The sequence below is a fragment of the Microcaecilia unicolor genome, chromosome 7 (assembly GCF_901765095.1).
Source record: "Microcaecilia unicolor chromosome 7, aMicUni1.1, whole genome shotgun sequence".
Classification (NCBI taxonomy): Eukaryota; Metazoa; Chordata; class Amphibia; order Gymnophiona; family Siphonopidae; genus Microcaecilia; species Microcaecilia unicolor.
The window spans coordinates 11,209,017-11,235,287 of NC_044037.1; the positions used below are offsets into that span (position 1 = coordinate 11,209,017).

General features: G+C 43.6%; 1 protein-coding gene across 1 annotated transcript in view; it reads right to left on the minus strand.

The window, feature by feature from the left end:
* Window positions 1–26,271, minus strand: part of ZC3H12B (zinc finger CCCH-type containing 12B) — a 135,638-nt gene that overhangs the window by 11,368 nt on the left and 97,999 nt on the right. Inside the window, exons 2-3 of the mRNA XM_030210305.1 lie at window positions 10,924–11,756; window positions 245–384 (exon numbers count right to left, since the gene is read on the minus strand). Of these exons, the coding sequence (XP_030066165.1) occupies window positions 245–384; window positions 10,924–11,756 (973 nt within the window). The remainder of the gene's footprint in view (window positions 1–244; window positions 385–10,923; window positions 11,757–26,271) is intronic.

Genomic DNA, 26,271 nt, shown 5'->3' on the forward strand with positions numbered 1-26,271 from the left:
CAGCATGCAGAGTAAGATAGCCACACAATACTTTTAAAGGGAAAAATCATCTGGACTTTCTCTTCAAAAGCTGACAGTACAAAGTCTGCAACTTCCCCACCCCCAATGAATTACAGGCCCAAACTGATACCCCTTGCAGTATCCCTCACATATGCTCCGAGCAGAGCAGACTTCTTTTCTCTAGCTCTGTTGTAAAGTGACATTAGGTGATTCAGTTTTGAGATCATCATCTCTCACTGGTTACCTGTGATTGGTGCATCAGGCCGGGACTGCTCTTTTCTCCAGGCTGGTACAAATACTGTGATGTCCTTATGTCCTTTCTCCAGAAACCAGTCCACAGCCAGCTGTATCCCACGGCAGGAGAAGACTTCTTTATTCCCATGACTGAGACAAGAAAGATGGAAAAGGATTGAAGAGCAGCAGGAGAGAACAAGGGAGAAGTAACAAAAGAGTGTCTCTCACTCCATCCTGTGCTGCTAAAGCTTTTTTTGTTTGTTCTGGAAGTAGGTATTAATCTAGATTGTGTCCGTCACTCTTTCTACATACACACAGAATTTACGAATTAAGAAACAGGCCCAGTGGCGTAGGAAGGGGGGGCGGGAGGGGCGGTCCGCCCCGGGTGCACGCGCTCGGCGAGGTGCCGACCCCGCTGGTTCCCTGCTCTCTCTGCCCCTGAACAGGTTACTTCCTGTTCCGGGGCAGAGAGAGCAGGGAACCAGCGGGGCCGACGCAGCTCCGAGTGACGTGCACTCGGGGCGGTTCGGCCCTCCCGCATGTAAGAATGCGGTCTGGGGGGGGGGGTGCACCGCAGAGGGGGGGGGGGGGTCGCGCCGTGCTGCACCCGGGGGGGGGGGGGGTGCGCAGCGGCGACCCGCCCCGGGTGCCATTAGTCCTCACTATGGCACTGTACAGGCCAGAACAGCCATCAGCTAACTTTCTAGAGAGACCAGACCAGTACCTGAAACAGAATGTGCCCTCCCCCTGTACCAAAGACAGTCTGTAACCTTGTGTGTTAAAGGAAGGCGATCACACCAAGTATGACTTTCCAAAACATAAAAACCAGACATGCAGAATAAGTTGTGTGATCTGGTGGGGAAATGGCAGGCATAAGACCATGAGGAGAGGCCTTCACACAGTATTTCCAAGTACCTTCTCCAGAGTCTGGATTCAGCCTGGATCCAGCACAGAAGAGACTGTAGAGCTTAGTAGTTACACGGGAAGACTGGATAGGCTGCATGGTCTTTATCTGCTGTCATTTTCTACGTTTCTATGAATACCACTGACCGGCTGGGAAGTGCTAACAGCAGAAAATAAAGCTCTAGCAACAAAATATGTGCTTGTAGAAAAAATGAAGAAAAAGCCCTCAGAAACCGTGGGTAAAATACCCAGGGTTTAGTGCGCAGTTATGTTGCTCTTATAACACACGCCACGATTCTATCATTGGGCAAAAAACTTCATTTTGAATTAAGCTTACAATTATTATAGCTTTTAATATTGCTATTGTGAAATATATTTTTTAAATTCCTTTTCCAGATATATTTTTTTCTTTTCTTTCCTTTTTCCAACAACCACTGTTTAGGTGTGAACTATTGCACTTAGCTTTTAAGCTGGGCACTCTTCATTGTCTGTTCTACGGGAACCCGTTTCGCCCAGAAACGCGGCTTCATCGGGAACGGAGTGCTTTGAGTGTACAGCCTTCAGTTCAGCTTCAGCCTTGAGTCTTCTTCTTAATCTTCCCTACAATAACGGCCCCTCCCGCATGTTCCCGCCTATGCATTGTAGGGAAGATTAAGAAGAAGACTCAAGGCTGAAGCTGAACTGAAGGCTGCACACTCAAAGCACTCCGTTCCCGATGAAGCCGCGTTTCTGGGTGAAACGGGTTCCCGTAGAACAGACAATGAAGAGTGCCCAGCTTAAAAGCTAAGTGCAATAGTTCACACCTTATTGTTAAACAGTGGTTGTTGGGAAAAGGAAAGAAAAGAAAAAAATATATCTGGAAAAGGAATTTAAAAAATATATTTCACAATAGCAATATTAAAAGCTATAATAATTGTAAGCTTAATTCAAAATGAAGTTTTTTGCCCAATGATAGAATCGTGGCGTGTGTTATAAGAGCAACATAACCGCGCACTAAACCCTGGGTATTTTACCCACGGTTTCTGAGGGCTTTTTCTTCATTTTTTCTACAAGCACATATTTTGTTGCTAGAGCTTTATTTTCTGTATTAGGTTACATTTTTGCTCTAGCGTTACTGCTTCCATTCCGTTGTTTGGTCCTATAAAGTGCTAACAGCAGCCCAGCATTATTCAACGGGCTCCCACACTGCCATAGTGCAATCATGTCAATAAGCCACAACCATTCAATACATAGGTGATAGCCTATTAAATAACACACTGCACAGAAGATTTTAGACACCCCATGACACCTTGTAAAACAGTCAGATGGGACCACAATCATTCCCAGCCAGAGACACTCATGATTACTCACACTTGGCTTCTTCTCAACACAACCAAGTATAAGAATGCTCCTTCCAATAAGCTGTCAACATGGGCTTTTTACATCTGGCTCTGGAATACTGTTTGCGAGAAGGCTCTAATCACTGGGTATCTACTCCCTAGTTATATCTTTAATGGGAAATAGTTATCTGGGTCTATTTTCACAAAGAGGTTGAATTTCAAAAGATTTAAATTAAAAATTTTAATCAAAAGCAGCCCTAATTGCACGATTAAAGGCAGGAGCATAGCCAGCAGTACATGGGGAGGCATGGGGGTGGACTGGAGGGGCAATGCATTCCCCTCCCCCCACCACATTGGATATCATACCACTGCCAGAGCTGCCCCCTTGCTCCATAGGAGGGGCCCAAATCCCCAAGGCCATGCTCCACCCCTCCCCCCGCTCTGGCTACACCACTGATTAAGCCTTCCTCTCTTCTGCATATCTCCCTCTTTCCCTCTCTTCCCCCAACCTCCTGCCCCCTCTCCCCATCATTTAGGACCTGGCATCTCTCCCTTCCCGCAAAGCGCTCACAATCCATCCCCCCCCCCCCCCCCCCCACTACCCCACCATTTACATTCCATTATCTCAAGCCTCTAGATTCATCTTCTGCAGATGATAAGGAAGACAGAAATTTCTAAATCATGAGCAATATGAGGAACGTTACTTTTTGGGATCTGCTGAGACCCAGATTGGAGACAAGATGGTGGGCTTGATGGACCTTGGTTTGACTCAGCTTAGTTTTTATGTTCCTTAAGCATTACAGGGCTCTGCCAGGGCAGCTGATAGGAGCAGTGCCAAGTGAACACAGCAGCTGTTATGATAAGGCAGAGCCCTAGAGTGAATGCAGCAGGGTAACATTTATAGTCCACCTGTGTGAAGAAAGAGCTCCTGAGCCTCTCAGAGATAGAGACCAGAAGCCCTTCAGAGCCCTAGCTTCACAGAGAAGCCGTTCGATTCCTTTTATCATTTCCATCACCCTTTTCTGTACTTTTCTAACAGAAGAATCACTCAAGGGGGAAAAAAAATCAGTTTTGGACAAGTGGTCCTCTTTAGTTTAAGATTTAACTAAACAGACTGATCCTTGTCTGTATATATAGAAATGAAACCGTGTCCTTTTTCCAGCTCGGGGCTCTTTAGTTTGAAGAGACAGCCGATATGCGATCAAGGTCTATGAAATATGAGATAAATAGGAAACAGTTTTTACCCTTCCAAATTGTACTAAGGAAACTCTGGGAAGCTAATACTGTAGGTAATATGTTTAGAACTAAGTGGAGGAAGTATTTTTTCACCCAAGCACAACTAAGCTGTGAAATTTGTTGCGTGAAAAGCATTATCATAGCTGGGTTTAAAAAAAAAAAAGAGTTTAGGTAATCCCAGGAGGAAAGGTCAGTAAACCATTATTAGCCAGACAGACTTGGGGGAAAGTCACTGCTTATCCTAGGATGTACGTAACAAGAAAAAGACTGATTCTTTGGGATCCTGTCTGGTATTTTTGACCCGGATAGGCCACACTCTCTGAAAGAAAATGCTGGGCTTGATGGACTTCTGATCTGATCCCATATGACACTGTTTATGTCATGTTAAAATCAAGACAGGAAGCAAACAGGCACAAGTGCAGATATCTGTAAAGTTTACTTAGGAAATGATGGAAGATTGGACATTCTAAATGCGAAGGGCATCTTTAACAGTTAACACAAGCTGGATTCTTGTGTCTGTGTTTTACTAGGAAGCAGCTGGATTCTGTTAGGGGTGTTGATGCCCCTGTATAAGTCATTGGTGAGGCCCCACCTGGAGTATTGTGTTCAGTTTTGGAGGCCGTATCTTGTTAAGGATGTAAAAAGAATTGAAGCGGTGCAAAGAAAAGCTACGAGAATGGTATGGGATTTGCGTTACAAGACGTATTAAACATGTATACTCTGGAGGAAAGGAGAAACAGGGGTGATATGATACAGACGTTCAAATATTTGAAAGGTATTAATCCGCAAACAAAACTTTTCCGGAGATGGGAAGGTGGTAGAACGAGAGGACATGAAATGAGATTGAAGGGGGCAGACTCAAGAAAAATGTCAGGAAGTATTTTTTCACGGAGAGAGTGGTGGATGCTTCGAATGCCCTCCCGCCGGAGGGGTGGAGATGAAAACGGTAACGGAATTCAAACATGCGTGGGATAAACATAAAGGAATCCTGTGCAGAAGGAATGGATCCTCAGGAGCTTAGTCAAGATCGGGAGGCGGGGCTGGTGGTTGGGAGGCAGGGATAGTGCTGGGCAGACTTATACGGTCTGTGTCAGAGCCGGTGGTGGGAAGCGGGACTGGTGGTTGGGAGGCAGGGATAGTGCTGGGCAGACTTATACGGTCTGTGCCCTGAAGAACACAGGTACAAATCAAAGTAGAGTATACACAAACAGTAGCACATATGAGTTATCTTGGGCAGACTGGATGGACCGTGCAGGTCTTTTTCTGCCGTCATCTACTATGTTACTATGTTAGTGTTAATGGGAATTCAAACCTCCATTTCACATTCTGAAATGAGTGCAAGGTTCTTGAGGGAAACCTTAAACAGCACTCATTTCATCCATGTTGAGAAACATCTGAAGTACAGATGATGAAGGGTGAGGGAGTCAAGGTCATCGAAAATGGTGAAACCTAGTGGCTAGATTCTGACAGCACATGTACTAGATTTCAGACAGAAAGAGGGCAGGGGACATTCCCTGCAGTGACTAATCAGGCAGGAGAGAGTTCAGAATAAGGGAAAAGCCACAGACCTTTGAAGCTGAAGATGCATGGCACTACAGCTCCAGCAGAGGAGGAGGAAACTGCCAGGCCAAAGAACAGAAACTGAATTCATAGTGCATTATAACCAAATGGCACCCATCAGTTCAGAAGCTTTACATTAAGAGGTGACTGTACGATGAAAAGGGATAATGAGAAATGTTGTGCTGTCATCCTATCAGTTCCCATTTACACTTGGGCACGTTGGGACTCTGGCAGATCTGCACCTTATCCTAAGTCTCAGAAAGCACACAATAGATGGAATTTGGCATTACGAAGCAATACAGGTGCTCTGGCTCCTAGGTCTGGATACCCAACCACTAGGGAACCAAAGTGTCTAGCTCATGTTGGGTAGCTGAGAGGCACTAGTTAGGCATACACTGCCTCTTCTTGTGGTAGTGATATAACCCCCTATCTCCTACCGTAGACAAGAGAGGTAGTTATAGGCTTTTAACATGGAAACTTCTGGTACAAAGAAGTTCCATGAAGTGAATAATTTACTGGTCCAACCCAAAGCGTGAGTGAAGTGTTTATAATTAATAAAGATGACTCCATGACTGATAGATGGGGGAGGGAGGCACTGTCCAGAGAAGCAGGTGAAAGGCAGCAAAGGGTTGTGCTCCCCAGACTTTAGGGAGGGGAGCAGCAGTGACTGGGGCAGCAAGTCCAAGAGGGATGCTGCCCAAGAAGATGGATACTCCCAGGTCTTTGGGTTAAGAACGTTGTCCTTGTTGCTGTGCTAACCACGGCAAATTACTACTACTACTACTACTATTTAGCATTTCTATAGCGCTACAAGGCGTACGCAGCGCTGCACAAACAAATACCTTGTTGGTCATGTCTTCAAACACAGGTGCCTGAAAAGCAGTGCTTTGGTGACTCTGGACGCTAACTCTACAGACCATTTCCTTTTACTTGATGTTCCAAGATGAAATACAGTTTACTAAGGTCAACACCCACTCACTGTATGAAGCTTTCATTGAGAGACTGTGTGGGTGAGTGATCCCCTGGGCCTTACAGTTTGTGATGATGCCCATGGAAGATTCATAAGCCAGTGCGCCCCAGTCAGTTTTTCCCTATGCTACAGCTTCTGAATCTGGCCCTTTGCCTTTTCAGAGGGTTACATTGCGATTAAGAATGAAGTTAGTGTGGGTGCTGCAGGGTATAAACTCCTTTCAGGAGTGGAGGTATCAAGTTTCTAGGGACTTCAGACTATTTAAAAGAGAGAGAGACAGGTAGGAGGCAAAACACGGGGTCATGGGGAGAGAAGGCGTCATGTGACACAGTCTCTCTCTGTACAGTCACAGAGTAAGTTGGTGCTACGTGATTTGTGACAATATCCGAGACAATCACTACATTTCTTCAGGGTCACCGTTATCTTGAAGGCTTCTTCAAGGCTTGTCATTATATTGCACCTGCTTAAACTGTGTATCATGTAGCCTGTCATTCTCTTGTGGAAGCAAAGTCATAACTCCTCTGCCATCAACTAGGCCAGCATATTTGGGGTTTGGTAAATGATGAGGGAGAGACGCAAAGGCTACAGGTTTTTTTTTTTGGGGGGGGGGGGGTTCTTGTTTGGGTCAGACTAGGATAAGTGTCACTGTAAATTTCAATGTGTTGCTCCTACAATTTGACATGTCCAGCACGTTCGACATGGTCAGCCACCAAATACTATCGAACATCCTAGACTACTTCGGAATTGGAGGAAACGTACTAAGATGGTTTAAAGGCTTCTTAACAGCAAGAACTTATCAAGTGATTTCAAAATCAAAAACGTCAACACCATGGAAACCCGAATGTGGAGTACCACAAGGATCACCTCTCTCACCAACCCTTTTTAACTTAATGATGACAACTTTAGCCAAATCGCTATCCAACCAAGGACTCAACCCGTACATCTATGCAGACGATGTCACGATATACATCCCGTTCAAACACGATCTAACCGAAATCACAAATGAAATCAAACACAGCCTCCAAATAATGAATTCATGGGCGGACGCATTCCAACTAAAGCTAAATGCAGAAAGGACACAGTGTCTCATCTTATCTTCACAATATAACACAAATAAACACAATACCATAAACACCCCAGATTACACCCTTCCAGTCTCAATTGACCGAAATCTCACACTCGAAGACCATGCGAAAAATACAACAAATGTTCCATTCAATGTGGAAACTTAAAAGGATCAAACCTTTCTTCCCAAGGGAAATATTCCGCAGCCTGGTACAATCGATGGTGCTAAGCCACCTAGACTACTGTAATGCCATTTATGCTAGATGCAAAGAACAAATCATAAAGAAGCTTCAAACCGCTCAAAACACAGCAGCCAGACTCATATTTGGGAAAGCGAAATACGAAAGTGCCAAACCCTTAAGAGAAAAACTACACTGGCTTCCATTAAAAGAACAAATTACGTTCAAAGTTTGCACCCTGGTCCACAAAATTATACACGGGGAAGCCCCGACTTATAGACCTACCTACCAGGAACGCAAAAAGATCAGCATGCACATTCCTCAATCTCCACTACCCCAACTGTAAAGGACTAAAATACAAGTCCACATACGCAACCAGTTTCTCCTACATCTGCACACAACTATGGAACGCACTACCGAAAGCCATAAAAACAACGCAAGACCTATCTTCCGAAGGCTACTGAAAACTGACCTGTTCAAGAAGGCATACCATAAACAACCATCCTAATTTCTAAATAACAAGACTGATCACGAACTAGACAGAACAGAACTCTTATCACTTGACTGACTAACCTCACTGCTATTAATGAACAAGCACTACCACTTTAATCCTAATGTCTAAAATGTTTTCTCTATAATTGATGACTCAACATATGTTACAATCCAATCTATTACTCAGGAATTTATAATCTATTACTCAGGAACTTATATGCAATGCCCCCTACAATATTTGCTTGCCAAACCACTATCAGGTTTTTTTCCCTCGCTATTACTAAATGTACATTTTCTATATAATTCTTATATATTTCTAACTATGATTGCTTGCTAAAACACTACCATGTTTTATCATTATCATGTTACCCAAAATCTTTCTGTCATTACTAAATGTATACTTTCTCATGCATTCTCACTATTCATGATGTATTGTAAGCCACATTGAACCTGCAAAGAGGTGGGAAAATGTGGGATACAAATGCAATAAATAAATAAAATAAATAACGTATTCTACTTTACCATGTATGTACACACCTTATGCAATACCACTTTAATCCTCATGTCGAAAACGATCTTTCTATAATTGATGACCTAACATATGTTACAATCCAATCTAACACTCAGGAACCTATATGCAATACCATAATGTATTATTCTTTACCATGTATGTACGCACCTTAATGCAATACCATTTGTAATTCTGTTAACCGGAAATGGCAATCACCATTACGGCAAATGTAAGCCACATTGAGCCTGCAAATTGGTGGGAAAATGTGGGATACAAATGCTATAAATAAATAAATCTCTAGTTACATTCTTTGCTTTATTTTATACTATGTTACTTATTCATATATGGAAAGGGGATAGAATTTGATATACCACCCTTTCTGTGGTTACAATCAATCACAGCAGTTTACCTATTATACATAGGAACTTATTTTGTACCTGGAACAACGGAGGGTTAAGTGACTTGTCCAGAGACACAAGGAGCTGCAGTGGGAACTGAACCTAGTTCCCCAGAATCAGAGTCTGCTGCACTAACCACTAGGCTACTCCTCCACTAGCAACATTCCATGTAGAAGCCTGCCCTTGCAGATCAGCAATGCAGCCGCGCAGGCTTCTGCTTCTGTGAGTCTGACGTCTTGCACGTGCAGGACTTCAGACTCACAGAAACAGAAGCTTGCGCAGCCGCGTTGCTGATCTGCAAGGGTAGGCTTCTACATGGAATGTTGCTAGTGGAATAACAACATTAATATTCCATGTAAAATCTCAAATAGGGAAAGGGAAATGGGACTTGATATACTGCCTTTCTGAGGTTTTTGCAACTACATTTAAAGCGGTTCGCATATATTCAGCTACTTATTTTTTACCTAGAACGGAGGGTTAAGTGACTTGTCCAGAGACACAAGGAGCTGCAGTGGGAATTGAACCCAGTTCCCCTGGTTCTCAGGCAGCTGTACTAATCATTAGGCTACTGCTTCATAAGGGCATAGTAAATCTATTAAATACACATCCACTCCTACTCTATTTAACCATCTCTCTGACCTCGTGTGCACCTTTCTTTAAATTAATCACCTTACTTTCTAACTCTTCTTACTCTCTTTACCTGTCTATAGGTTCCATCTTTGCTTTACCCTTCACTGTCAATTAAAATGTTCTATTATGTATTGTGTTGACATTGTAAGTAGTATACTATGTCATACTTTGCATTGTTATTTGAATATTTTTACTGCTGTAACTACCTATTGCTCATGTTTGATCTATTCTTACTGTACACTGCCTTTAGTGAATTCCTTCATAAAGGCATAGTAACATAGTAAATAATGGCAGATAAAGACCTGAATGGTCCATCCAGTCTGCCCAACAAGATAAACTCATTTTATATGGTATGTAATACTTTATATGTATACCCGAGTTTGATTTGTCCCTGCCCAGCACTGTTCCTGTAGTAAAAGTTCTGAAGCTAACGTTGAAGCCCCTTAAAATTTACACTCCAGCCCATCCATATCTATTCAGTCACTATCAGGGCACAGACCGTTGAAGTCCGCCCTGCACAGGTTTTACTCTCCAAATACCAGCGTTGCCACCCAATCTCCGCTAAGATTCCATGGATCATTCCTTCTAAACAGGATCCCTTTGTGTTTATCCCAAGCATGTTTGAGTTCCATTAATGTTTTCCTCTCCACCACCTCCCGCGGGAGAGCATTCCACATATCCACCACCCTCTCTGTGGAAAAAATACTTCCTGACATTACTCCTGAGTCTGCCCCCCTTCAACCTCAATTCATGTCCTCTAGTTCTACCACCACCCTTCTCTGTGGAAAAAATACTTCCTGACATTACTCCTGAGTCTGCCCCCCTTCAACCTCAATTCATGTCCTCTAGTTCTACCACCTTACAGAAATGTGGTAGAACTAGAGGACATGAATTGAGGTTGAAGGGGGCAGACTCAAGAGTAATGTCAGGAAGTATTTTTCCATGGCAAGGGTGGTAGATATGTGGAATGCCCTCCCGCAGGAGGTGGTGGAGATGAAAACGGTAATGGAATTCAAACGTGCGTGGGATAAACACAAAGGAATCCTGTTTAGAGGGAATTGATCTACAGAATCTTAGCAGAGATTGAGGGAGACACCGGTATTTGGAGAGTAAAACCTGTGCAGGGCGGACTTCTACAGTCAGTGCCCTGATCGTGACTGAATAGATATGAATGGGCTGGAGTTTAAATTTTAAGGGGCTTCAACGTTAGCTTCAGAACTTTTAAATCCCAATAAATAAATAAAAGACTTTACTCATGCCACATAAAATATACAAAACCAAAGTGAAGCGAAAATCAAAGCAGCTTTCACACTATACTTGGAGAACCCCAAAAGTACTTCATGATCCTCAGAAATAGAACGGAGTCATGATGTACTGACTACTCTAGAGAAAAGCAAAGAAGAGATGGTCGAGGCTTTCATCCTACCTCATTGCAACATTACTCCCATCAATGACGATTGGTCTGAGATTGTCAGTATTATCCACCACATCATCTTCGAGAGAAACCTCTGGGCTTGCCATCTCCCTGGGGCAGGGACCCCGGGGAACCAGCATGCCTGTGGTACCGCTCCCAATGCCTTGCCCTTCAGTCTCGCCTTTGTTGCCAAGTCTTACCAGTTCTGCCAAAATATCATTGATGAGGGCATCTGCCCCAAGTTTGTTGAGGACTGCTTGGATCTGATCACTGGCATAGCCCAACTTTACGGCAAAGTCCATTTTGGCTTGGTATTCCTTGTCAAAATTTGTCGAGGCATCTTGGAGCTTTAGGTGGTGGTCCTGTGGAACCTGAATACTGCCCTGTGAAAAACTGGGCCGGTCCAAGCAGGGGGATCGGCAGAGCTGCCTGTGTGTTTTGTTGGAGATCTCTTTACCCCTATAATGGCTGCTGATACTGCCTCCAGATCCACTGCAGCAACCCCCTCCTCCCACCCTCCCTCCCTGCTGTTCAGCTTCACTTTCTGAACTAGTCCAGTCATCAGATTCTCCACTGCATTCCCCAGGATCTTGGGCAGAGACTGCTGCTACCATCCGCTCATCTTGTGAGGGATTTTTCTCCATTCTTAGCTTCTCCACCATGGACCAGGCTGTCATCACGTTCAGCTGTCGGCCAGAGATTTCCACACTCTTCTCTTTCACTTCCACCACTGCCTGCGATTCATATTCGATGGCATCGCGCAGGCTGCAAAGAAGTTTCCGCAGCGCTGGCGTCAGGCTCTCCTCCTTGGTATGTTCTGGGGTACACAATGCCAAGATGTATTCCTACGAGGGAGAACCAAAACTGACATTTAATTCAATGGTAGGGAATGAAGACTGTCAATGTGAGATTCAGAACAGCAACAGTAACAGTACTATCATAAACAAAAGAAAGATAGTTGGAAACAGACTATTACAAAATTCTCCATTTGCATTTTGAACTGTACATTATTCTTCAGGTGAAGCAGACAGTTGAAACTAGGGAATACGTGTAACAGAGGGCATTAATGCTCTTTCCCCTTTCTAACCAATTACAGAACCTGTGAACTGCAAAATGCACAAAAAAAGCACATAGGGAGCACCAGCAGAGGTTGATGTGGCTTCTCCGCTTCCCACTGTAAAACCATCAAAACAAGTTCCCCAAGGTCAACAAAGCAACTGTGGGTGAACCCAGAGCTGTCACAGAGAAATGCAGTGCGCTCGGCTGCCAGTGCCTCTACTCCTCGTCCCCTCTTGCAGCCTACCTGGTTCACTTATTAGCTGTTTGAACTTTGTGGATATCAGTGGGTACAGAGAACTGCCCTGTTCAAACTAATAAATGAACCATGGGGGCTATGAGAATGGTAAAAGGTGCAGCTGGAAAGACTCATCAGCCCTAGGGATAAGGTGTATGTGGGAGTCTCCTTGGAGGGGGGGGGGGGGCGGACCTCCATGGAACACCGTTAGCCCAGCACTGGCCCTGGCTGTGAACTTTCCACTGGACTAACAACTGATTCGCGATTAGCCTTCAGGTTGATGCTAGCATCAGAGATCTCAAAAGCTGACCGCAAAAAGGTCTCACCTGCATGATCCTTGTTGACCTTTGATACTACATATCCAAGTGGACCAACATGGGAGCCATCCTCTGCAGTTCTATTTTTTTTTAAACCGTGAAAAGCCTCAAACAGATTAAAGCAGAAAAAGGTATTTCTGTCTTCCGAACAACATGATCTCACTCTGTGTAAAGACCAAACTTCTGTGCTAAAAGGTCAAACCAACCATTTCCCTCTATTGCTTTCACTAGCTCAGATGAGAAAGACATTCTTGCTGCTTTCCATGAAACTCCAATAAGGAGCAAAACCAAAAGACTAGGGGTTGGCGCTTGTTACAGGACATTGCGAAGGCAACAGCAGAAACAGATTTAAAAGGGGATGATCAAGCAAACTTTAAGAAACAAATCTAGGATGCCATTACTATCGCACACAGGACACTGGTTGAGACGGACCTTTAGGTGTGACTCAATTTGGCTTTTCTTGTAGGTTCTCACCCTCCCTGTTCAAAACTTTGATGCGCTTCTTCAAAGATATTACAGTACTACACCACATACACGTCCCTGCGCCATACATCTTACAAATGATTTAAAGCAGGCAACAGGAGAAATGAGATGTTTCTTTTAGTCTGGGAAATGGTAGAGACACAACATGGGTATGAACAGCAGAATAAGGAGTGGGCTGTGAATAGGGCCAGAGTGGGGAGCGTGCCCTACCGACTTACAGCACAGCAAGGTGGAAAGAACAGAGTCTGAAGTAGGCGATGGCGAAGAAAGGCACAGATCAGAGTGACTTACCTGATGAGCAGAGTGGAGGGGTGGCCTACTGGTTAGGGTGGTGGACTTTGGTCCTGGGGAACTGAGGAACTGAGTTCAATTCCCACCTCAGGCACAGGCAGCTCCTTGTGACTCTGGGCAAGTCACTTAACCCTCCATTGCCCCATGTAAGCCGCATTAAGCCTGCCATGTAGAAGGCTGCGCAGGCTTCTGTTTCTGTGAGTCTGACGTCCTGCACATACGTGCAGAAGCCTGCGCGGCCACATTGGTAATCTGCAAGGGCCGACTTCTACATGGAATGTTGCGTGGAGGAGTGGCCTAGTGGTTAGGGTGGTGGACTTTGGTCCTGTGGAACTGAGGAACCGAGTTCGATTCCCACTTCAGGCACAGGCAGCTCTTTGTGACTCTGGGCAAGTCACTTAACCCTCCATTGCCCCATGTAAGCCACATTGAGCCTGCCATGAGTGGGGAAAGCGCAGGATACAAATGTAACAAAAATAAAATAGATACTATTGGAGATTCTACATGGAATGTTGCTACTATTGGAGATTCTACATGGAATGTTGCTATTCCACTAACAACATTCCATGTAGAAGGCTGCGCAGGCTTCTGTTTCTGTGAGTCTGCACGGCCACATTGGTGATCTGCAAGGGCCGACTTCTACATGGAATGTTGCTAGTGGAATAGCAACATTCCATGTAGAATCTCAAATAGTAGCAACAGTGGAGGAGTGGCCTAGTGGTTAAGTTAGGTTGGTGGACTTTGGTCCTGGGGAAGTGAGGAACTGAGTTCGATTCCCACTTCAGGCACAGGCAGCTCCTTGTGACTCTGGGCAAGACACTTTACCCTCCATTGCCCCATGTAAGCCGCATTGAGCCTGCCATGAGTGGGGAAAGCGCAGGATACAAATGTAACAAAAATAAAATAGATACTATTGGAGATTCTACATGGAATGTTGCTACTATTGGAGATTCTACATGGAATGTTGCTATTCCACTAGCAACATTCCATGTAGAAGGCTGCGCAGGCTTCTGTTTCTGTGAGTCTGACGTCCTGCACGTACGTGCAGGACGTCAGACTCACAGAATCAGAAGCCTGCGCGGCCACATTGGTGATCTGCAAGGGCCGACTTCTACATGGAATGTTGCTAGTGGAATAGCAACATTCCATGTAGAATCTCAAATAGTAGCAACAGTGGAGGAGGAGTGGCCTAGTGGTTAAGTTAGGTTGGTGGACTTTGGTCCTAGGGAACTGAGGAACTGAGTTCAATTCCCACTTCAGGCACAGGCAGCTCCTTGTGACTCTGGGCAAGTCACTTAACCCTCCATTGCCCCATGTAAGCCGCATTGAGCCTGCCATGAGTGGGAAAGCGCAGGGTACAAATGTAACAAAAATAAACAAACATATGAGGAGCTGCAAAATGAGTTCCGGTGTAGGTGAGTAAGGGAAGTGCTGGATGTATCTCCCAGAGAAGAACATATCAGAAGAATTGTATTGTCACAGAAGTAGTAAGAGCTGGTTTCCCTTCCCCTATTCACTGTTCACTTTGCGTCATCTTGGCCAAGCCCATGAGATCATCTCTACCTCTGGAAAAGTGAATTGGACTGGAAGGGAGAGGGGGTGGGAGCGAGAGTCTGAGTAGGGACATTACAATGATACGAAAATATCACACGCAAAAGATGTTTGCACCGTTAATTAACATTCTTCTTTTCTTCCAAAATAAAGATAAGAGCTTCCTTGGTTTAAAAGTTAGTCTCTTCCCTGATGTCACCAAGGAGACTCAAAAACGTAGACAGAGATTTTTACTTATGAGGCCTGGTGTAATTCAGTTAGGAGGTACGTTTTTTCTAAAGTACCCGTGCAAATGCCTAGTAAAATATCAATCTAATAAATATGTGTTTTATGAGCCGGCACAACTTTCTTCGTTCCTGGCTACAAAAGGAGAAGGGAGTAATATATAGCCCTATATATAGGAGAAGGTATCTGTTATGAGCACCCGATAAAGAAAAGCTTCCTTACTTATTTCTTTTCAGAATCCATATTGTAAATTTTGAATCTTACCAATGTGGACTTTAACTAACATACTGTAATTGCTTGAATATTAATTTGTTTCTTTATATATTTGAACAGTGATGTTATTTACTTGACAAGTCGATTTTTGCTTGTTTTAATATATGTAAATTGTTAAATAAAGAATTAAAACAAAACATTCTTCTCTAACTGGAAAACAGAATCATACTTGGCTGATCATATGTTTAGCCCTATCCCCAAAGTACACTTTTATATGCTTCTGTCACAACAGGCAGGTTTTATCATAGGCAGCAAACATCTGTAATCTAATTGTGTGTCAGGAAGCTTCTATTTCAGACTCACTGAGTCTAAAAAAGGTTTGGGCTCGTTCCTGGAGGAAAAGTCCATAGTCTACTATTGAGATTGATGGACATGAGGAAGTCACTTCTTGCCCTGGAAATGGTAGCATGGAATGTTGCTACTATTTGGGTTTCTGCCAGGTATTTGTGACCTGGTTTGGCCACTGTTTGGAAAACAGGATACTGGGCTAGATGGACCATTGGGCTGACCCAGTATGGCTACTCTTATATATTCTTACTGAGTACAGCAGGAAATATTCAGGTATGCAGGAGACCCATCCTTTTGAACTGTAATGAATGCTGCATTTCAGGGGACGATTGGGATCCCTATGAAGGCTGGTGCAACTTCTCATCTAATGTGTCAAACCTTGACTCCAGGGCCAGAGTTAAACATGCTGGATCCAGGACAAAAATTTGAGAGGGGGCTCCAAAGCACACAAGCAGGCTGCATCTCCTTCAGCTTCAGACAGGACTGGGATCCTCCGTAGCCTGGGGGCTCAGGGCAATCACCCTGTTTGTACCCCTTTATTGCCGGCCCTGCGGTAATTATTTAGTTTGATCACTGAGGAAAGCAAAACCTTAGCAGAAATCAGAGCACACTCCAAAGACTCAAGGTCCACTGCCTCACTACACCTCTCACAAGGAGCTAACTACCTGTCCTGAAACTGATGATTGGCACAGCCTCTAAGGCTTTTGGACAGACTTCTACAGATGCTCCAATCGGCACAAAAGTCAGTGGCTCATTTGCTGATGCCGTTCGGTTAGAAAGCACATTTCACCAGTGCTGGTCCAATTAAACTCCTTGCCAATCTTGGCCCAGATTTTGGAGCTGCCATTTAAAGTGTATTTGCTGACGAAGTGGCACAGTATGTTCCCAAGTGATGTCTATGCTCAGAGAAGCCAGCGTTTCTAAACCTTCCCTTCCCTCATTAAAAGCAGCTAAATCGATCGAGCCATTCTTTCAGTGCAGGCGCCATAGATATGGCATATATCACCAGGTGAAACGAGACCGTTGAAGTCTTTGTTGGTGTTTAAATACCATTTAAGAACGTAGTTATTCTAAGAAGGAACAGTTTATATGACCTGTAGTGGACGTATAAGGTGGTGGATGATTGGGACTTCGTGAATAATAGATGTTACGTAACTCCTTAAATCTGGTGTTTTTTTTATGTGATCCATTTTGCGCTACCTACGGGCAAATGGCCAAGAAAAACTGGTTCATTAAATCAATTTGCTATGTGGTTACAAAAGGCTGCATAGTTCTTGACAGCACTTCACAAACAAGAAAAGAAAGGCCAATGGGGAGAGGACAGTTTCCTCCAAATATTCAATTAAAGTATGCAGCCGCTGTGGGACTCTGTGCACTGTTAGCCAACAGAGTCCTAGTGAAGCAGGTAAGCATTAATGTGTCAATGAGTAACTGAGCAGCCCAGGTCATCTGTGCTTTATGCTAAAGCAGAATAGTAAAAAGGTGAGGTTCAACAATGATGGTTTTCTGTTTCAAACCCTAGTTCCTAGTTCTAAAAATAGCTGTGTAAAAATAAACAGAGGGAGAGCGTGTGCAGCCTGACATTGTTCAGATTAATGACTAGCTGGGCCTGTTTTGGGAATAGGAAGAAAGGTAATGTAATCTTGTCACCAGCTTCGTGTGACGTACTCGTGTGTATTTCTTTTTTGTTCTAGTGACGGTGTCACATAGAAAAGTGCCCAAGATGCCAAGAGTTTGAAGGCGTCAGACTTGCCAGAGGGGGTAACCTCATCAGCAGTCGAGGGGTAAGACGTTTAGAGCGATTTCAGAGGCTCTCTCTACTGAAGAAACATTTCTAGCCACAGACGGTAAGGTGTCCAGCCCATGGTAAACTGGATCAAGAAAAGTTAGTAGTGCCTGAATAGATTAAAAAAAAAAAAAAAAGGTCATTTCTTGAGTTTCTCTCCGGGATGTTCACTGTATCACACAGCGAGCACACTCCTGTTCAGTCAGCATGCGCAGAAATGTCTGCACTTCATGTAATCAAGGTTATTTAAAGCACAGAGAGGAGACTGGGAATTAATTATAGTACACCCACATTAACATGCGCAGGACCAGATCTCTGGAAATATTTGCGTTCCTGAAAAACCTCTTCACGTACTACTTCCCTTTTTTAATTCAATACTGCATTTGTAGACTGCCTTTTCCACAAACACAAAGCTACAAAGCTTTTATCAGTGAGCCACCAAGAAACCTCACTCTCTCTCATACCTACCAGTCATTTAAATATAGGCACAGATCAAATACTATTATCATTGCAATCCTTTCATCTGAAGGGAACCAGGGCAAGATGTTATTCCAGAGAGTGGGTGGGGGACTCAGCTTCAGGAGGCCAAGTTTGTGTTTTCCATCGTGTGTCTGTGTGGCACATCCTGGGGGCAATTTTATAGTTTTTCAGTACGAAAAGCCTTTTTTTACACACACACACAAATATGCAGACCGAGAAGATGGTTCAAACTTGTATGGGCACAAGTAGGCATTTCTAGGGTGTAGTTTGGGCAGAATAAAGGTATTTTATAAACCACATTGAGTAGATGCACATCAGATTTGAATGCTATCAGGGCTGAATCTCGGAGCCTATTTTATAAAAGCCTTGCCTTGCCTTTATAAACCCTCCTCAAAAGCTCTTTATAGCAATCCGACTACCCCCGAGAGACTAGGCAAAACCCCTGATCAGAATACAGCAATAGACTTATGATTATACAAAAGGAAGTAGTGACAAATATGGACTTTTATGTGACTTTCTATTCCTCCCAAATGAAGGCCAATATCTAATATATTTAACAATTAAAATATACTGCGGTTGAGAGCCAATAAAAGAGCCTTTAGGAAATAGGCATTCCTGCTATAAAACCAAACCCAATCTGCATTACTATTCCACGTCACTGACACAGCGCAAAAACAGACCTCCACCATCCTTGTGAGCAGGTGCAAATGCAAAGCCTTTACAGAAATGCTTTTACAGCAGTAGTTAAAAGTGGGTATTTTCCTGTCTCCAGAGCACTTACAGTCTTGTTTTTATTTGTTAATATATTTAACCTCAATATGAAAATAAAAATAGAAAGTTACCAAATGTTATATTTTTTTGGAGAGACGCAAAGTGGACGCAGGGTGCCTATCGAAGTCCTGCCTTTATTCTGTCCTTACCTGGTGCTACAGTGCAGTGCAAATAGAAGAGAGAGAGAGAGACAGGGTGAAAAACACTAAACAGCTTTAAGATTAGGACAGCATGACAGTAACTACTACTACTACTACTATTTAGAATTTCTATAGCGCTACAAGGCGTACGCAGCGCTGCACAAACATAGAAGAAAGACAGTCCCTGCTCAAAGAGCTTACAATCTAATAGACAAAAAATAAAGTAGGCAAAGCTATGTTTCCTTCCCCAAGTCAGTGTAGCATGAGTTAGGAATGCTAATGCCGGTGTACGCTGTTATTCCCTAAGAGTACCTGATTTTCCAGATGTCATACAATAGGCTCTCTCTGTGTCATGTCAAGATACCTGAAAGTAGGCACCCACATACAGAATTGCTCTGTAATGTATTTGTGAAGCACTACATACATCTGGCATGTACTATGTTAATCACTGTAACAACAATAATGATAATGTATTGAATAATCATCTTCTGATTGCATACCTGGAGAGGTGACTTGTAAAATAACATAAGTGAACGAAGTGGGAAATAGACCACAGACTCCAGAAACAAGGGAAACAAACTCTGTACTTCAAGAAAATTTATTGAAGTAAGGAAATTAGAGCCACTTTAACTCCCAGAGAACCTACCACCTGTAAAACCATCAACAGAAACCTATACTGCTAGGTTTCACCTCCTTTCTGTCATCTTCTCTACTGCTCTGGAGCGCAAGGAAATAAGCAGGCCTAATCTGGTCCCTGGGGCACATCTAACTGTCTGGCTTTCAGAATATCTATAGTGAATACGCACAAGATAGATTTGTATGTATTGAGGTTGTCAGTGTGTGCTAAAGTCCTTCTGTTCATCCTGAAAACCCAACTGACCTGATGTGCCTTTAGCAAGGAGTGGTGGTAAGGACTAGCCTTAAAAAAAAAAAAGCTGAATGTCATGCGTAACCTTCAACAGTGCACACGGTAAAGTAGGATTGTTTGCAGTTAAAGAACACGCGTCTGGAAGGCTTTCCAAGATTAGCGTGCAAGTTTCTGTGTGCTTTGAATTTGCAACTCCTTAGATGACTGTATTGCTGCAGAATATTTTTTTGCTAATCTCGCAGTAGAAGCCGCATGATCCCCCTGTGGATAAACAGCAACTTTGGTTTCTTCTCTGTATAAAAAGATTAGATCTGCTCATAAACCTCTTAAAGGAACTGTACATCATCTGTGTTTCTCCAATGTTATGATTTCTACATTAAATGTCAACAATGGACGCTTTCCATATGTTTCTGCTTACCGTTGCATCGCAGCAGCTAGGAAAACAAAAACATATTGAATTCACCGATTGGAAAACTTTTTAGATATAAGCTAAGTTGAAATCCTTCCAGAAGGGATTATAACATTACCCAAAAGATTCCACTGTAATTTATCTTTAAATCAAGCATGGTATCGCAAGATTGGAGGATGGCTAATGTAACACTGATTTTTAAAATGGGTTCCAGAGCTGATCAGGAGTGTGGTAGCCGTACAAGAGCGTAAGACCTTTGAAGTCAGAATGATTGAATATTTTAACACCCAACAGAAAGGACTTAACAAGGATCTGGGGTTCCTAGCCCATTATAAACCATAAAGCTGTATTTCTCTCCACCCCTCACCTATCCACACCCATCCTGTTAGAATATCAATGATATGCTTTGATGTCCCCATGCATACCTCCGACCCACCCCCATCCTCCCACCCTGTCATAGTAATGCTTGAATGTTTTCACTTATATACACTGTCAGCTAGCACATTTGCTTATTTCCGATCTGACGAAGAAGGGCAACCTTCGAAAGCTAATCAAGAAATGTATTAAGTTATGTCCAATAAAAAAGGTATCATCTTATTTCTTTTCCATGTTTTATTTTGTTTGATTTCTATAGATTCTACATGGAATGTTGCTATTCCACTAGCAACATTCCATGTAGAAGTCGGCCCTTGTAGATCAGCAATGTGGCCGCGCAGGCTTCTGCTTCTGTGAGTCTGACGTCCTGCACGTACGTGCAGGACGTCAGACTCACAGAAACAGAAGCCTGCGCAGCCTTCTACATGGAATGTTGCTAGTGGAATAGCAACATTCCATGTAGAATCTCCAATAGTAGCAACATTCCATTTAGAATCTCCAATAGTATCTATTTTACTGTCATAGTAATGCTTGAATGTTTTCACTTATATACACTGTCAGCTAGCACATTTGCTTATTTCCGATCTGAGGAAGAAGGGCAACCTTCGAAAGCTAATCAAGAAATGTATTAAGTTATGTCCAATAAAAAAGGTATCATCTTATTTTCTTTTCCATGTTTTATTTTGTTTGATTTCTATTGATAGAGCTGATCAGGGAAATTACAGACAGGTGAGCCTGACATTAGTGCTAGGCAAAATGGCAGACTATTATAAAGAACAAAATTACAGAACATATGCATACGCATGAATTTATGAGACAAAGCCAACATGGATTTAGTCAAGGGAAATAAAGTACCTCATGAAAGACTCCTGAGGAAATTAGAAAGTCATGGGATAGGAGGCAATATCCTATTGTGGATTAAAAACTGATTAAAAAGACAGAAAACAGCGAGTAGGGTTAAATGGTCAGTATTCTCAATTAAGAAGAGTAGATAGTGGGGTTCCCCAGGGGGTCTGTGCTGGGACTGCTGCTTTTTAACATATTTATAAATGATCAAGAGATGGGAGTAACTAGTGAGGTAATTAAATTTGCTGATCAAAAGTTAGTCAAAGTTGTTAAATCCAGGGGCGTATCTGAAAGTCGGCGGTAGCGGGGGCCGAAGCCAGAGTGAGGGGGGCACATTATAGCCCCCCCCCCCAGCCGCCGCCATTTCCGACCCCCCCCCCCCCCGCCGCCGTGGGTACCTTTGCTGGTGGGGGACCCCAACCCCCACCAGCCGAGGTCCGCTTCCTCCTGCCGCTGCGAGGTTTTTTAAGTTCATCGGGATTCGTCCTCCGTCACTCTGTGCTGCTGTTCAAAGAAGCTGCTAGCTGAATGCAGTTTCGGACTGAGTCTGACGTCGCTGCTGCACGTTGTACGTGCAGGACGTCAGACTCATGTACAACGTGCAGCAGCGACGTCAGACTCAGTCCGAAACTGCATTCAGCTAGCAGCTTCTTTGAACAGCAGCACAGAGTGACGGAGGACGAATCCCGATGAACTTAAAAAACCTCGCAGCGGCAGGAGGAAGCAGACCTCGGCTGGTGGGGGTTGGGGTCCCCCGCCAGCAAAGGTACCCACGGCGGCAGTAGGGGGGTCCAGGGCGAAATCTGCGGGGGCCCAGGCCCCTGTGGCCCCACACAGATACGCCCCTGGTTAAATCACAAGAGGACCTTATGAGACTGGGCGTCTAAATGGCAGATGACGTTTAATGTGAGCAAATGCAAAGTGATGCATGTGGGAAAGAGGAACCAAAACCATAGGTACGGATTGCAAGGTTCCACATTAGGAGTCACCACCCATGAAAATAATCTAGGTGTCATCGTCGATGATACCTTGAAACCCTCTACTCAACATGCAGCAGCAGCTAAGAAAGCAAACAGAATGTTAGGAATTATTAACAAAGGAATGGAAAACAAAACCGAGAACATTACAATGCCTTTGTATCGCTCCATGGTGTGACTGCACCTCAAAAACTGTGTGGAGTTCTGGTCACCGCATCTCAAAAAAGATACAGTGGTGGAAATAAGTATTTGATCCCTTGCTGATTTTGTAAGTTTGCCCACTGACAAAGACATGAGCAGCCCATAATTGAAGGGTAGGTTATTGGTAACAGTGAGAGATAGCACATCACAAATTAAATCCGGAAAATCACATTGTGGAAAGTATATGAATTTATTTGCATTCTGCAGAGGGAAATAAGTATTTAATCCCTCTGGCAAACAAGACCTAATACTTGGTGGCAAAACCCTTGTTGGCAAGCACAGCGGTCAGACGTCTTCTGTAGTTGATGATGAGGTTTGCACACATGTCAGGAGGAATTTTGGTCCACTCCTCTTTGCAGATCATCTCTAAATCATTAAGAGTTCTGGGCTGTCGCTTGGCAACTCGCAGCTTCAGCTCCCTCCATAAGTTTTCAATGGGATTAAGGTCTGGTGACTGGCTAGGCCACTCCATGACCCTAATGTGCTTCTTCCTGAGCCACTCCTTTGTTGCCTTGGCTGTATGTTTTGGGTCATTGTCGTGCTGGAAGACCCAGCCACGACCCATTTTTAAGGCCCTGGCGGAGGGAAGGAGGTTGTCACTCAGAATTGTACGGTACATGGCCCCATCCATTCTCCCATTGATGCGGTGAAGTAGTCCTGTGCCCTTAGCAGAGAAACACCCCCAAAACATAACATTTCCACCTCCATGCTTGACAGTGGGGACGGTGTTCTTTGGGTCATAGGCAGCATTTCTCTTCCTCCAAACACGGCGAGTTGAGTTCATGCCAAAGAGCTCAATTTTTGTCTCATCTGACCACAGCACCTTCTTCCAATCACTCTCGGCATCATCCAGGTGTTCACTGGCAAACTTCAGACGGGCCGTCACATGTGCCTTCCGGAGCAGGGGGACCTTGCGGGCACTGCAGGATTGCAATCCGTTATGTCGTAATGTGTTACCAATGGTTTTCGTGGTGACAGTGGTCCCAGCTGCCTTGAGATCATTGACAAGTTCCCCCCTTGTAGTTGTAGGCTGATTTCTAACCTTCCTCATGATCAAGGATACCCCACGAGGTGAGATTTTGCGTGGAGCCCCAGATCTTTGTCGATTGACAGTCATTTTGTACTTCTTCCATTTTCTTACTATGGCACCAACAGTTGTCTCCTTCTCGCCCAGCGTCTTACTGATGGTTTTGTAGCCCATTCCAGCCTTGTGCAGGTGTATGATCTTGTCCCTGACATCCTTAGACAGCTCCTTGCTCTTGGCCATTTTGTAGAGGTTAGAGTCTGACTGATTCACTGAGTCTGTGGACAGGTGTCTTTCATACAGGTGACCATTGCCGACAGCTGTCTGTCATGCAGGTAACGAGTTGATTTGGAGCATCTACCTGGTCTGTAGGGGCCAGATCTCTTACTGGTTGGTGGGGGATCAAATACTTATTTCCCTCTGCAGAATGCAAATAAATTCATATACTTTCCACAATGTGATTTTCCGGATTTAATTTGTGATGTGCTATCTCTCACTGTTACCAATAACCTACCCTTCAATTATGGGCTGCTCATGTTTTTGTCAGTGGGCAAACTTACAAAATCAGCAAGGGATCAAATACTTATTTCCACCACTGTATAGTGGCATTGGAAAAGGTACAGAGACGGCGACGAAAATGATAAAGGGGATGTGAAGAATTCCCTATGAGGAAAGGCTGAAGTGGTCAAGGCTCTTCAGCTTAGAGAAGAGATGGCTGAGGGGAGATATGATAAAGGTCTATAAAATAATGAGTGCAGTGGAATGGGTAGACGTGAATCACTTGTTTACTCTTACCAAAAATACTAGGACTAGGGGACATGCAATGAAGCTACAAAGTAGTAGATTTAAAACAAATCAGAGAAAATATTTCTTCACTCAGTGAGTAAATAAACTCTGGAATTCATTGCCAGAGAATGTGGCTAAAGCAGTTAGCTTAGCAGGGTTTAAAAAAAGGTTTGGATAATTTCTTAAAAGTCCATAAGCCATTATCACGATGGACTTCGGAAAATCCACAGCATATTCTAGGATAAGCAGCATAAAATCTGTTTTGCAATTCTGGGATCTTGCCAGGGTACTTGTGACCTGGATTGGCCACTGCTGGAAACAGGATACGGGCTTGATGGACCTTCAGTCTGTCCCAGTATGGCAATGCTTATGTTCTTATGACGCACTCTGAGAGAAATCAAAACACCCATTATCTCTTCCTTTCTCCAGCACCTCAGTTAGATTATTTTTAAAGTAATTCTTCAAATACAAAACCAAATAGCTGAAACAAGGCTTTGGAGAAAAAAAAAAAGTGCAGAGTCACAGGCTTTACCCAGGGGTTTTCCAGTGGGAAATATGAGTAACAAGTATACTTTCCCCTTAAAACTGTTCTCTGAAAACTTACCCAAAGACACGAGCACTTGTTTTTCTGCAAGTAATTCTTCTGTTGGAAATTATGTGCATAGATTCAGGGTCCTTTTACTAAAGAGTTTTAGAATCTGGGCCAAAGCACATCTTCACACAGCTGCTTAACAGCCTCTTTCCCGTTGTCTAATATACAAATTATTGTTTGTTTTCAAAATATGTAGTTCAGGTGAACCTCTTTACGATCCCCTACTTGATCACTTAAGCCATCCCAACAACAGTGTCTTCTTGTTCCCTCCTTCTGAAATAATTTACCTCAGCACCTTAGACTTCAATCATCCATGCATCAACTTAAAACTGATTTAAGAACCTTCCTGTTTACAGAAGCACACACCTGGCTTCTCTATTCTAGAATATACAGTGTGTACGGTAGAGAGGTACACACCTACCCCCCTCACTCACGCTTTTCTTTTGCAATATTGTAGTTCTTCCCTCCACCTACCTTTTCATTTTAAAAATATTTTTCCTCATTGTTTTATACTGTACTCTATTTTACATTGTAAGCTCCTCAGACATCATATTGATGGGTGGGGTAGAAAGCTTTTAAATAAACCTGAAAACAAACTTTCCATGTAGTAAGCCCAGATTCAACGCGGCAGCATGTAGGGCTTTTAAAAAAACATTTTCTATTAGCATGTGGGATTTTCAAAAATTTAACATGGGAGCACTCACTGCCTCCTATTTAAAGGGCAGCGACTGCTCCTGCCTTAACTCACTGTTAGCTAGTTGGTGTGCGCGAATGCTTCCATGCCCACGACATGCTCCCTCCCACCAAAATTTCTAAAATAAATAAATAAATGTGTGGTTAGTGTGCAGAAAAATGGATATTACTTCAAAACATTTCAATGATTTTTATTTTATTTTAGTTACATTTGTACCCCGCGCTTTCCCACTCATGGCAGGTTCAATGCGGCTTACATGGGGCAATGGAGGGTTAAGTGACTTGCCCAGAGTCACAAGGAGCTGCCTGTGCCTCAGTTCCCCAGGACCAAAGTGCACCACCCTAACCACTAGGCCACTCCTCCACTGTTGCTACTATTTGAGATTCTACATGGAATGTTGCTATTAGCAACATTCCATGTAGAAGTCGGCCCTTGCAGATCAGCAATGTGGTCGTGCAGGCTTCTGCTTCTGTGAGTCTGACGTCCTGCACGTATGTGCAGGACGTCAGACTCACAGAAACAGAAGCCTGCGCAGCCTTCTACATGGAATGTTGCTAGTGGAATAGCAACATTCCATGTAGAATCTCCAATAGTAGCAACATTCCACGTAGAATCTCCAATAGTATCTATTTTATTTTTGTTACATTTGTACCCTGCGCTTTCCCACTCATGGCAGGCTCAATGCGGCT